This window comes from Vespa mandarinia, chromosome 6 (assembly GCF_050613455.1).
Source record: "Vespa mandarinia isolate Hongniang chromosome 6, ASM5061345v1, whole genome shotgun sequence".
Classification (NCBI taxonomy): Eukaryota; Metazoa; Arthropoda; class Insecta; order Hymenoptera; family Vespidae; genus Vespa; species Vespa mandarinia.
In genome coordinates this window covers 7,470,720-7,485,000 of record NC_140815.1, presented here as the reverse complement: position 1 = coordinate 7,485,000, position 14,281 = coordinate 7,470,720, and the positions used below count along the sequence as shown (strand labels likewise).

At 31.3% G+C, this 14,281-nt stretch overlaps 1 protein-coding gene across 7 annotated transcripts in view; it reads right to left on the bottom strand.

Annotated features, from left to right (window-relative positions):
• siz (Brefeldin-resistant Arf-GEF family protein schizo) overlaps window positions 1–14,281 on the bottom strand; it is a 120,219-nt gene that overhangs the window by 856 nt on the left and 105,082 nt on the right. For 4 of the 7 annotated variants that reach the window (XM_035864739.2, XM_035864744.2, XM_085657520.1 and 1 more), the window contains 7 exons: window positions 4,773–5,120; window positions 3,449–4,007; window positions 2,540–2,902; window positions 1,952–2,325; window positions 1,166–1,821; window positions 668–1,009; window positions 1–443 (listed from right to left, as the gene is read on the bottom strand). The exon at window positions 1–443 is cut by the window's left edge and continues 856 nt beyond it. In XM_035864739.2, the coding sequence (XP_035720632.1) occupies window positions 169–443; window positions 668–1,009; window positions 1,166–1,821; window positions 1,952–2,325; window positions 2,540–2,902; window positions 3,449–4,007; window positions 4,773–5,120 (2,917 nt within the window). In that variant the 3' untranslated portion in view covers window positions 1–168. Of the gene's footprint in view, window positions 444–667; window positions 1,010–1,165; window positions 1,822–1,951; window positions 2,326–2,539; window positions 2,903–3,448; window positions 4,008–4,772; window positions 5,121–8,750; window positions 9,044–14,281 lie in introns of those variants that run through there. The other 3 variants (XM_035864743.2, XM_035864741.2, XM_035864745.2) reach the window with 3 other exon arrangements.

Sequence of the window (14,281 nt, the reverse complement as noted above, 5' to 3'; positions counted from 1 at the left end):
AATCGTAATTTATATAATCCCAGATGACAATCAAGTATTTTCACAAAGCGTACTAAAATAAAACCTAATATGGTTTCTTTTTTTATTGTTATTGTTGTTATTGTTGTTGTTGTTATTATTATTTTCCATTTTGTAATCTTACTATATGTATACTATTGGAAGGATACATTATACTTCCGTAGTACGGCTATAAGGTGTTGAATCATCCGATTGGGATAGCTTTCGTTCGCGTTTAGCAAAGAGCCCGCCTAAAAAAGATGGCTGTTGAGTGAGACCTTTGCTACCACCAGGAATCGTGGCACCTGGATGAACAGGATGTACTTGTTGTCCAGGATGTTTAATACCTTGGCTCATAGAGCTCGCAGAAGTAGATTGAAATGAAATTGACATACCGCTATCTAGTGAGCCAACGCTCCCACGGCGTTGCGGTTTCTCACCAGCGACTGCAAACAAAAAAGAAAAAGAAAAAGAAAAGAAAAATATATATACATATGATAAATAATTTATGCGTTATTAATCAATTAAAAAAAGAAAAAAAAATTAGAGAACTATACAAACACACACACACACACACACACACACACGCGCACACGCACACACACACGCACACGCACACAAACATAGAAATCATTAATTATATTTTTTTATTTTTGTTTTAAATTCTTACATTGTTCGTGTATATCTAGTAACGAGTTACTCAGAGCGGAACGTTTCAATTGTGTATCCATGTCGACTGTTTCTGATCTTTCGGAACATGGTCCCGGACAAGGACAAACTTCAACGTCGGCCACACCAGAATCTCTATTTTCTGCACCCCCTCTAGCACCTCTACTACTCTTTTGTCGTTCCAATTCCGTTTCGATCCTTAATGTTTCCATTTCGTCCATTTCACTTATCGACTCACGAAGATCTTCAACAAATTTACATCTATCGTGTTCGTTCCTTGCGTTGAATGTAACTAGGACCTTGCCGTCAACCCGCTGAGACAATCTTATCCCATATGGATAATCTACGAAATGTTATACGATCGATTAAAAAATAATATATGTCGATTAATTGATTGATTGATTCATTGATTAATTTATTTATTTTTTTTTTTTTTTCCTTAAACATTATCACCAACGAGTAAGCGATCTTTGATAAATATAAAGATATTAATACTCACGAGGAACCTCGAATAATGTCACGACCATTCCGCAAAGTGGAAAACTTTGTCTGAACGTGTAAGTTACGCTGTTTTTTTTCTTGCTCAAAATTTTCGTAACAACGAGTAAATCGTTAAAAAGAAAGACCTCCCTTTGATGGACCCCTGGCCTTTCCTTTTTGTGTATATCCGGTATCTCGTATAATCTACAGTAACAGACCAATCTTCTATGCGGCAATGCCATATTTGGTTTTTTCCCAACTATCGTAGCTTGAACCTTCATAACTTGGGACACATGATCGGAGCCCGGTTTAAATTCGTTGTCCTTGACTCTTTCATAAATACCAACGAGTATGTCCTTATCGATGTCACCGCAATCATCAATACCCCTGAGATTCTTAACGAAATCATCGAGTCTCATTCTACGTTCTGGTTTTAAATTTGGCGTATGTAAATCTGTATTTAGCATGATTATAGCAAATGCCAATACGAATACTGTGTCAGCCGAACGTAATCTCGAGACAACGTCGGGATTACATTGGCAATAACGTTGACTGAACACTTCCATCAAACGTTCGATCTTCTGTGCCTCACCTGGCATTCTGAAATACGCTTGGAATTTTCGCAGTGCAACGTCGACCTGCATCCCCGATAAATCTAATTCATGCGAGAAGCATCTAAAAAAAAAAAAAAATGAAAAAGAATGAGAGAGAGAGAGAGAGAGAGAGAGAGAGAGAGAGAGATCGTCGAAAACGATATGCATTTCCTTTCTTCTTAATTGATGTAATAATTAAAATAAGAACTTACTCTAGTACCGCCATGTTAAACGTATTTTGTAAATTTCCAAGATATTCCCCGATCATTTGTTTAGATAATCCCTTTCTACTAATTAAAAACCTCGCAACTCCTTGCGGACTGTTCTCAAGGAATCCACGTCTTATTAAATAACTTATTCCTCTTTCTGGTTTTTTATTGAATAAATTTAATCCAACCCTATATTGACGTTTCCTCACTGTCTCGGATACTTTATAACTTGTTTGGGGTATTGAATCGGCATGATCCATTAATGGTAATTGATAACTGGAACTAGCATGGGAATGTCCAAGATCCTTCACGCTATTTATTATCGTTCCAGTGTCCGTATTATGTGTTGCACAATCTTGATGCTCCGGTGAACTTGACTAATTTTTCAAAAGGAAAGAATAAAAGAAAAAAAAAAAAGAAAAAAAAAAGAAAAAGAAAAGAAAAATCTCGTTAAACGAATGAAATTCATTGGAAAATATGAATAAAATTGGAAAAAAAAAATATATATATATATATATATACATGTGCATATATGTGTGTATATATGCATTTGAATATATGTGCAAATGAACAAAGCGAAAATGATCTTACGATTCCTTTGTGTTTCCATACTGGTGACCCTCTCTGAGCGTCACCCTCGGAACTCTCACAGTTGGTGGAGTCGCTACCGGAACTTTGGACGGAGCTCAGGCTACCGTTTTCTACGCTTTTGCTCAGACCATTGTGACGCGGTTCCATTGATCTCGACGTGATGGAAGACGTTCTTTTTGGAACTTCCGGTGGTACTTTCTTACCGGAACCACCCCTGGATCTACCGGTAGAGCTAAGTTGGCTCGTGTTGTTCCAGTTCTGCGATATCGGGGTCTGAAGATTGTGTGGGCCAGACGGAGAAGTGCATGGCGTTCGAAGTAAATCTCTAGGGGGTGTATCTTGTCTAAGACCACACAAGGTATCCTAAAAACGATTAAACAACAACAAGACTATAGACTCGAACTACAAAGATAAATTAATCGAATTGATTCGACATAAGGGATATATACATACATATATATATATATATTATAAGAATATATATATATATATATAAAATAGTTTGGAATGTATATAAGATAAATAAGATATCTCAACACAAAAGGATCGATTTACGAATGAAAGAAGGGATTTCATATAAGAACATTTTTACGCGCCTATTATATTTTATATTCTATATACCGATAGTTTAACGGAATTTCAAGGCGATAGAGAGAAGTAGACGGGTATCAATATTATTCGTAAGTAAACCGATAGCCCGGCAAGGTCCGCCGAGGGTGACGTTTCTACCTACCGTTATTAGCAGCACTACTTCTATTACTACTATTACTACTATCGCTAGAAGTACCACAACCACTATTACTACTCCTACAATTATTATTATTACTACTACTACTATTACTACTACTACTACTACTACTACTACTATCATCTACTATTACTATTTACTACTATCGATTGTTAAGTTACCTGTGGATTGTAGTAATGGATGCTGGAGCCACTCTCTTGAGAACTCGATTCCCAGCAAGGGCTAGGAGGTAAAGGCTGATGTCTGTTGCACGGGCTAGGTGCCAAAGATGGTGTATGCCTACCACTTTGATGCAAGCTATGATTAACGTGTTGATGTCCTCCACCACCACCACCACCTATTTGAATCTCACACCTGCCACTTTGACTTCTTGGTATTGGCGATTGAGAATTATCGACGTGTCTCCTCTCCCTAAGCGACATACTCCTTATAGGCATTGGTCTATTAGCCGTTTGACTCTGTTGTATATATATTTGACTGTGATAGGCCATCCTTTCGTGATCATTGGCGTTAACTGGACGATCAACCGGATCTTGTAATTTTCTGCTCAATCTTTTCTCCGCCTTAGCCATTGCCGTTATCGCAGCGAATTTTTTCAACAGCGTGTACCTCCTAAACGCACGTTGTATCGTCAATGCGGCATTCCTTGCCTTAACACCACCATATTTTCGTTCGAGCATCTCGATTTGCTTGTCAAGAAGGTCCTGAGATAGTTCGTACCTGTCGAACGATATACAAAGTCGAGTACTTAGAAGAAGAAGAAGAAGAAAGAAGAAGAAGAAGAAGAAGAAGAAGAAGAAGAAAGAAGAAGAACCTTTTTTACTTTTCTTTCTTTTCGACCTTAAAAGTATCTCCCTATCCTTGTCCTAACTCCTCCCACTCTCATTCCCATCCCATCTCATCTCACCTTACCAGCCGACATCTTCACTGCTAATTGGGTCGACCTTTTAACAAGCGTCTCACGGACGCTTTTCTCTCTTTCTCTCTTTCTATCTATCTTTTTCTCTTCACCCGCATAACTTGAATCGTTCTTTCATAAAAACGTGATCAAACCTTGGCGAGTAAGCAAGTACAACCGTAAAAGTAAGTCAAGACCGTAATCGATCGGATCGACTCGTTCGACTTGTGTATCTTGTAAGAAGAGTAACGAGAGAGACAGAGACAGAGACATAGACAGAGAAAGAGAAAGGGACAAAGATAGACAGAGAGAGAGAGAGAGAGAGAGAGAGAGAGAGAGAGAGAGAGAGAGAGACAAAAACCTTCAAGATTTTGGGTCAGGAAGAAGTAGTCTGCACTCTCATATTGTGCTCGCGGACTTTTAAATATTACAAATGTATCTTCCTTGTTCTTTCTCGTTAGATAAATCAACGAAGATGGAAGAAAAGATAATGAGACGGTAATTAAAAGGAAAAAAAAAACGAAAAAAAAAAGAAATGAAAAAGAAATAAGAAAAAGAAAAGAAAGGATTCAACAAAAGAGACTTACGCAGTTTGAAGTCTGCATCTCTTCAAGACGTCGCCGTTTCGTACGGTTCCCTTTTTAAGATGATTCTGTTGATAACCCATTTGGGGTTGTCCACCATATCCCTGTACCATTGTACCATAACTTTGTGGTTGAGAGTAACTCGTATGCGGATAGCCTGCATGTACGTTTGGTGATGAGTATGCACCGTGTACGTAATTTTGTCCCTGCATATAAGATTGCCCAGTAACATAGGACGTTGAAAGACTGGTCTGACTTCCAGATGAATAAATGCCATGTATATTGGCACCTCCGTGCATTTGATTAACGTTCGAACTGTGCGACGACGGCCTTTCCATTTTTTGCGGAAAACTACAAAGAAAAAATAAAATAATGAAATTTATATTTGGTATATATGCATGTTTGTATATATCTGTATTAATTAAAAATCTGTCAACTAATTCGATACTTTTAGATTATCATTAGAATATTATAATATATTTATATAATATATGTAAAAGCTAATATATTTTTGATGATGTAATATAATATTAACAGATTGTAAGATAGTAATTGTACATGATTGTTGATAATATATTGTATAATTTATAATGTTATATACTAGTATAATATAATTAAAAGGTATATTATAGTATAATATTGTGATATAATATTTTATTAATATATATTAATATTATTAGTATTAATATTATAATCTACCACCAGTCTAATACTAATGTCATATTATAATATTACACTTTTTGCACATATTAATATATAATAATAATAATAATAATAATAATAATAATAATAATAATAATAATAATAATATTATTATTATTATTATTATTATTATTATTAATAATGAGATGCACGAAATTCGTCTTAATTGGATTTCTCTTGATTTCAGTTTACAAATCAAATATCGATGTATCGACGTATTTTACTTGCATACGTTAATTTTCACAATGATAATTTCACGACTATTTTATAAATATAAATACTTAAATTTATTTAAGAAGAAAAGAAAAAAAAAACAAAAAAGAAAAGGAAATCATTTGTAAGATCCACTTTAAGTCCACTTTAAATATATACATATACATATATATATATATATATATATATATATTTCTAGGTAGGGCGTGGAAACAGGATAATCAAACTCAAGGTCAACGTGATTATATCTATTCCACGTTTTTTATTATCTCATTTAAAAAACGCTAGTTACGTGCCTCTCTTTTTTAATATCCGCTTCGCGTGATTAGCAAATGCAATTTTCTCGGAGCTTTCGTTCATTATTTAAAGATAGAAGGAGTGGAGGGAGGAGAGAGAAAGAGAGAGAGAGAGAGAGAGAGAGAAAAAAAGAGAGAGAAAAAGGAAGAGAAAGAGGGAAGTACCTATTGTTTCGACACACGATGGTTGGTTGATGGTCATCGATCGATCCTAAATGAAAAAGTGTCCTTGGTAGATAATGTTCCCGAGTATGTACATGACGATATCATAATTTTTATTCTTTTCTTTTTTTCTCCTTTTCTTTTTTTCAATTTTTCATTTTTTTATTTTGTATTTATACCAAAAGATTAGATAAGCGAAACCGTCTATTATGAAAGTGGCGATATATAAAAGTCATTTGAGATATTAAAAAAAAAAAAATATATATATATATATATATATATATATATTATGTTTTTTGTGTTAAAAAAAAAAAGTAGGAAAAAGAAAAGTTAATAAAATAATTTTTAAATAATTCCAATAAAAATGTTGTCTTCAAATGCAAGTATATTATTTGTATATTAGATATATATATATATATATATATATATATATATATATATATATTTCAAAATGAGAAACGTATTATATAGTTAAAATTAACATTTCAGATCGCAATGTGAAACTTTGTTCATTATAAAAATTCCATTCTATTATATAATAATACTTGAAATCGATCGAGTAATTTCTCCATTCATATACGACATTAAAAGTTCAACAGCGTTGAAGTTGTATTTTTTTTTTACCCTTTTTTAAATCACTTTCAATCGATACAAAAAAAAAAAAAAGAAAAAAAAAGACAAAGAGAAAAAAAACTTGTAATTATAATCGCAGCTTCATCATATACAATCCGACATCAAAATAATGTATTAACGGAAAAAAATAAAAAAAAAAAAAAAAAAAAGAAAGGTCAAATAAAAGAAGAATCTATGTCGAAGGAAAAATAACAAATATCTATATATGTCGTATTAATTAAAAAAATTCCCATATAAATCGTATTATATATAAATTAAACATTCTTCTCTTTGATAATATATAATATAAATATCAAATAGGATATTTAATATCACGTATGTCGAGCGAATTTGAATTCGGAATATTAAAGTTTTCAATTTTGGCTCATTACAGGAGAACAAAATTCGTTCATTATTGATTTAGATCATATTCATAATCACCGATTCTCAACTCAAAGCCCATTTCTCTCTCTCTCTCTCTCTCTCTCACCCTCTCTCTCTCTTTCTCTATGTCTCTCTTTCTCTCTCTTTTTTCCTATACGTTCTCCAAAATCAATAATATATAGTTTTCATAATCGCAAAGAGAGAAAGAGAGGGGGAGAGAGAGAAAGAGAAAGAGAGAGAGAAAGAGAGAGAGAAAGAGAGAGAGAGAGAGAGAGAGAGAGAATTCGTGGTTTGGTCGCCAGGTGCGAGCGATTATTCACAGGGTGTCCGATACATTTAGCAATAAAAGGTACCAACCATGCGTGAATTTCAAACGAAAAAGTTTTCAAAAAGAACGAGAGAACTTTTCTATATCTTAAGAAAAATAAGAGAAAGGTATAAAGATGAGGATAGAGAGAGAGAGAGAGAGAGAGAGAGAGAGAGACAGAGAGAGAGAGAGAATAACAAAAAAAAAAGAAAGAAAGAAAGAAAGAAAGAAGAAATAAACAAAACAAAAAAAATAAAAAAATAAAAAAGACATTTAACCCATTTACTCGATGTTTTAACGATGTCAAGTTAATTCATATAAAAATAAGTAAAAGAAAGAATATAATGAAAACGTTGATAATAAGTACTGAACGATTTTCCCACCTTGTAATTCTATCCTTCAAACGTTTCATACAATCACCTTTCTCTCACGAAGCTTAGAGTATAGTAATTAGTCTTTAGGTATTACTTTTATATACGTAACTTTTATATATATATATATGTAACATACAAAGTGATAGCATTTAAAAAGGATATATTAATATTTTTAATCTATATATGTTTTTTCTATTCTTTTCTTTTTTTTTCTTTTCTTTCTCTTTTCTTTTTTTTTTTTTTTTTGTTTTAAATTAATAATCAAACTCTCGTGCAAAAGAAAAAAAAATGTTCTCTGACAATTTTGTTAGAATAATTTTAATAATATGAATATTATTTAATATTATTTATATGTAAAAGAAAAATAAGTTTTTTCTTTGAGATATAAAAAAAAAACCAAAGAAAAAAAAAAAAGAAAAAGAAAAAATCATTTACAAAAAGGGATAAAATTATAAATCAGATTGAGACTATAGTTTTATTTTTTTTTCAATTCTATTTACTTATTTTCGTTTATCGAAATAGATCGTCATATATTCACTCATTTATTTACTCATTCATTCATTCACACACACACACACACACACACACACACACACACACACACACACACATATATATATATTATTAATTATATTCTTAATTATAAATACTTTTTTTTTTATTATATTAGATAATAAAATTATATATAATAAAGAATTAAATTTATTTATATTAAATATTTATATTAAATGTTTATCAAATATTATAATTATTATATATATATATATATATATATATATATATATAATAATTTAAAACTTAGTAGTCTGGTGCAAGAAATAAAATCGTTTTTGGTTTCGAATTAAAAATGCACCCTTTCGTTTTCTTTAAGAATGGCGTACTGTACTAAAAACGATTCTTTAAAAAGAGATTTCTGGTTTTAAAAACGTACCCCAACAGTAAAGACGAGTTACAAAGGTTATCAAAATCTTGATCCTTTCTATAGATCTCTTCCAAATAAAGACCACTCTTCGATCTTCTAGTATAATGTATCATCTCGTTGGAATAATTTACGCACATAGTCGAAAAACGTTGAGAATTATTAGGTATAATAATACTCGATATACCTAATTTCAAATGATTTCCGTCTAATCTAGACATTTTACGTGGATCACGATTTACGATCGTATTCGTACGAACATCACGTAATCTAGATCTTTTTTCTCGCATTGTTTCTCGTCGAAATTCGTTTTTTTCTTTTCCTCTTTCCTTTATCTTTTTACTTTTATTTTTATTTTATTTGCTTTTTTTTCTTTTTTCTTTTTCTTTTTCTCTCTTTTTCTTTATGGCATTAAATATGAAATTAATTCTTTGCCGATATATTTTAATGTCGATCAGTATTATTAATGGTACATTATTACATAATTTATATGCAATATATTATTTTTTGTAATTTACAATATATATATATATATATATATATATATATTTCATTTGTATATAACGATATTAAAAACGTATTAGTATTGAAACGATGCACTTAAAATTGATCCTTCATAAATATATACACACACATACACACACACACATATATATATATATATATCTTTTTTTAAAAAGAATAATATTCACTTCAATCTTACGTCTCGTCCAGGATGCATAAACGTATGGATGGAAAAAAAAACAAAATTTGTCAACGCCGATCACGACCGATCGATCTCGAACCATGGAACGTCAATGATATAACGATCACAAAAAAAAAAGAAAAAAAAAGGAGAAATCCAATCGTAAAACAAAATAAATCGGAGATATTAAAATTGATATAAAAAATATATATATATATATAAATATAAATAAATAAATAAAAAATAATTACTAAAACTGGCTTTATCAGAAAAACTCGGCGCGAGCAAATTTTTTTCGTCGCGTACGATCCGATAGAAAAAGCAGAAAAACAAACGGAAGGACAAGAAAGAAAGAAATAAATAAAAAGAAAAAATAGAAAAGGGAAAAGAAAAACAGAAAAAGAAAAAATTAAAAGAGAAATGGAAAATTCACCACCAAAACTTGTATGCGATAATAAAAATATCCTTTATATATATATATATATATATATATATATATATATATATATATATATATACAAGGAGATAACACTTGAAACGTCTTGAGAGTTCGAAGGCAAGAGATCGACTGAACAACCGTCGTTGGAAAGAAAGGAGAGAGAGAGAGAGAGGGAGAGAGAGAGAGAGTGAGAGAGAGAGAGAGAGAGAGAAAGGAGAGAGAGAGAGAGAGAGAGAGAGAAGAGCTGTTGTTGGATTCGTTCGTTGTTCTTGAAGGAGAACGACAGCTGCCACATGGAAGAAGGAAGATATCCACCTTCCATTCGAGTAAAGGACGTTGGAAAGGGAGATGCATGCAAACAGTAGTTGAACAAGGACGAAAGATTTCGAGAAGAAGGATAAAAGAAATGCTATAAGTATATATATATATGTGTGTGTGTGTGTGTGTGTGTGTGTGTGTGTGTGTGTATGTGGGGTGAAAGGTGGAAGAAGAGGAGGGTGGCTTATAAGAAGAAGAAGGACCAAGGGTCCACGCGTTTAAGTTATTTCTTCTTTCTTTTATCTTCTTCTTTCTTTTTTTTTTTTTTTATTTTTCTTCTTCCTCTTATAACCCTCATCATTGTATGCCTTCTTCTCATTATTTCGCATTGAAAATTTTGTTTGCATTTGTTTCTTTTTTTTTTTCTTTTTTTTTTTTTTGAATTTCTAGGTTTTTTTTCCTTTCTTTTTTTTTTTTGTTTTTGTTTTGGGTTTATCATAATACCATCCCTATGAGCCTTCTCATTGTTTCGTATTTAAAATTATATTTTCGTTTATTTCTTGGTTCTTTTTTCTTTTTCTTTTTGTTTTTCGTTTTCTTCTTATTTATTTATTTATTTATTTATTTATTTATTTATAATCTCTTCATCTATGCGTCCTCTTTTTGCATTGGCTTATTGAATTGAAAATTTTCATCAGGTTCGCTGCTTCGTTCATTTCTTCTTCTTTTTAATATTCTTTTCCTTTTATTTCCTCATCTCCTCCTCCTCCTCCTCCTCCTCCTCCTTCTTCTCCAACATTTTTTTCCTCCTACTTCTTCTTTTTCTTTTTTATATAGCTTGTTGTCAGCAGGTACATAGGAAGATATCGAGAGAAAGATGCATCATGCGTGTGTTCGACCGTGACACTCGAACTTCACTCATTCAACGAGTATCCTTAAAGATTCATCGTCGTCGTTGTGATCTTACGTAATAATAATCCACGTTGTTCTTCTCTCGTACCTCTCGTAAATTAGAGAGAGAGAGAGAGAGAGAGAGAGAGACACTTACGTAAGAGAAATTTCATCTTATTAGGAGAGATCATACATTCTACGTACGTACGTACGTATGTATATATGTATATATGTATGTATGCAAATATGTATATACATATGTACATCAATATAGTTTACTATTATTTTCTTATAATATGACATTTAAGAAAATTTCTTTTAGAAATGATTTCAACTTGAATTCGAATATAGAGAATAATAAGTTTATAGGATCGATATAATCGGAGGGATGGACGGGTGGGTTGAATAGTTGGTATCAAAAGTTTCTAAGAGGATTTTAATAAATCTATTCGTCGAACATGTTTTTTTCCTTTTCTTTTTTCTTTTTTTTTTTCAGGATGTTTAGGACGAATTGTTTCTTTTATTCTTTCTTATTATTTGCTTTTATTCATTTATTTTATTTTATTTTATTTTTCTTTTTTTTTTTTCTAAGACTTCTCATTTTCATTTTATTAATCGTAATGTTACAAAAATTAGACTAGTCAGATGATCATTGAAAATTTGATTTACAAAGTTTCAATTGTGTAAATTAATATTTAAAAATTGTTATTTCAAAATTTAAGATTAGAATATAAAGTTGATAAGAATAATTTAATATCTTTTGGTCCTACTAATTCTCCACCTTTCTCCCTACCAATCCACCCACCCATCCACTTATCATTATTCAGAAAAATAATTATATTTCTCGTGATTTAATTTATTATTTATTTATTTATTCATTTAAAAAAATGAAAGGGGGAGAAAAGAAAGTTTGTATTGAGTTTCGCGTTAACAAATAATGTGTCATGTTGATATCTTAGAACAAATTGGTTCTTTTCTTTTTCTTTTTTCTTTGGTTCTTTTCCTTCGTTTCTTTTTTTTTTTTTTTTTCTGTTTTCCTTCAACTTTACAAATCGTAAAACCGTCGAAAATCAATACTCGTAATATTATTGATCGATTGTAAAAATAAAGCTTAGGAAAAAATTACTTTGATATGAATGACGATTAAAATGATCATTAAAATGATCTTAAAAATTTCCCTTTCGTCGTCAAAAATCGTCCCTTAAATTCTTCTGCCACTCACGAGACAAAAAAAAAAAGAAAAAAAAAAAAGGAAGAAAGAATTATGGCTTTCATGCTTTAATTTATTATTTATTTATTTATTTATTTATTTATTTATTTATTCATTCATTCATTTAAAAGACGAGAGAGATAAAAGGATGGAATGTTGCGTTGAATTTTGCATTGAAGTCGTTGATATTATTATGGCTCGTTCAAAGAGAAAAATAAATTGGGGAAGATGAAGATGAAGATGAACGAGAAGAAGAAGAAGAAGAAGAAGAAGAAGCAGAAGCAGAAGAAGAAAAAAAAGAAGAAGAAGAAGAAGATGATGATGACGAAGGAGAACGAAGGGGTGGAATTAAAGCCTCCCAAGAGTAGGAACATCTGCCTGTCGGGTGTTCACGAACGCGACTCGTGCTCTGCATTGGGCGCGTGCTCCTAACTCGATATACACACACACATATATATGTATATATGTATATATGTATATATATTGGTATATGAAACGTTAGGTCTACAACGTGTGCTTCCGACGTGCACCTGGCTTCGTGTTTTTTCCCCTTCGAAGATAGTTTGGTCGTTCGACCGAAAGCATTGCTTCTTTCTTTTTTCTTCTTCTTCTTCTTCTTCTACTGATTTTCCTTGTCTTTCTTTTTTACCCTCTCACTATTCGTCTTTTCTACGTGAGCATAGAATGTAGATTCATAAATGATAAGAGAGACATTATTATTTTATTCGTTAACAACCTAATGTTATGATGTGAAATATTATGTGGAATTTTTTGGACGTGATCTAATTTTTCTTCTTGTTTTCTTTTTTTTTTTCATCGTTCTCTTTTTTTCTTTCTCTTCTATTTTTTTTCTTTTTTCTTTCTTTTTTTTTCCTTTTTCTTTTTCTTTTATGCCAGTGCAGTTGTATTACATCAAGCTTATATACGTATTATTTTGAAAAATATGAGGACCGATCCATGATCTAATTTTCCCCTTTTTTTTTCTTTTTCTTTTTTTTTCCTTCTGTAATGACATCGTCGTAATAGTATATAAAAAATTATATAATGTAAAAGTTTTTATATTACTTATGATATAGTGAGTATTAAAAAAAAAAAAAAAAAAAGAAAAAAAAAGGAAAGGTTGCATTAAAAAGAAATAAAATATGTTCAAGTTTGGTTATGAAAAAGATGATAATTTAAAGATAATGATTTAATCTGCTGATAAAAAAATAAATAGACATGGGTCAAAACGAGTTAACGAATTTTTTTTTATATTTTACGTTCAATCAATTAACAGCAATTAATTGCTCCGATTGGATACATAGATACTCGAATTTGTATAAGTGAGAAAGAGAGAGAGAGAGAGAGAGAGAGACGGAGAGGGAGAGAGAGAGAGAGAGAGACAGAGAGAGAAAGAGAGAAAGAGAGAGAAACATTACGAATAAAAATATAAAACATTATATACATATATGCGCATAATTAAAAAAAAAAAAATAAAAAAAAAGGAAAATTTATAAAGGAAGTAACGAGAAATAAATAACGTTTGAAAGGACATCGAAAATGATGATGATATTATTAATAACAATGTTGCCTAGTCAAGGTCGAAACGGGGAGGAGGATTATGCCTTTTCGAGTGTACCATGAATACTACTACTTCTACTACTACTACTACTATTCCTCTTCCTCTTACTCCTCCTACTCCTACTACTACTATTACTACTATTACACCTATACTCTTTGTGGTCTGCAATTAATCCACACTCAAGGATCTTATACTCTCTATTGTCTTTGGAGAGAAAGAGAGAGAGAGAGAGAGAGAGAGAGAGAGAGAGAGAGATGAGGATCGTTTTGACTTTGGAAGCGTTCACTCTGAGCTTGAGAAACAATGAGGAAGAAAGAAAGGAAAAAAAGAAAGAAAGAAAAGGATAGAAAGAAGACACGGATAGTGAGATAGATAGACCAGACAGAGAGAGAGAGAGAGAGAGAAAGAGAGAGAGAGACAGAGATAGATAGAGAGAGAGAGATAGATAGATACAAGGCTAAAGTAGAAGAAGTTAGAGAGAGGGAGGATAATCTAGACT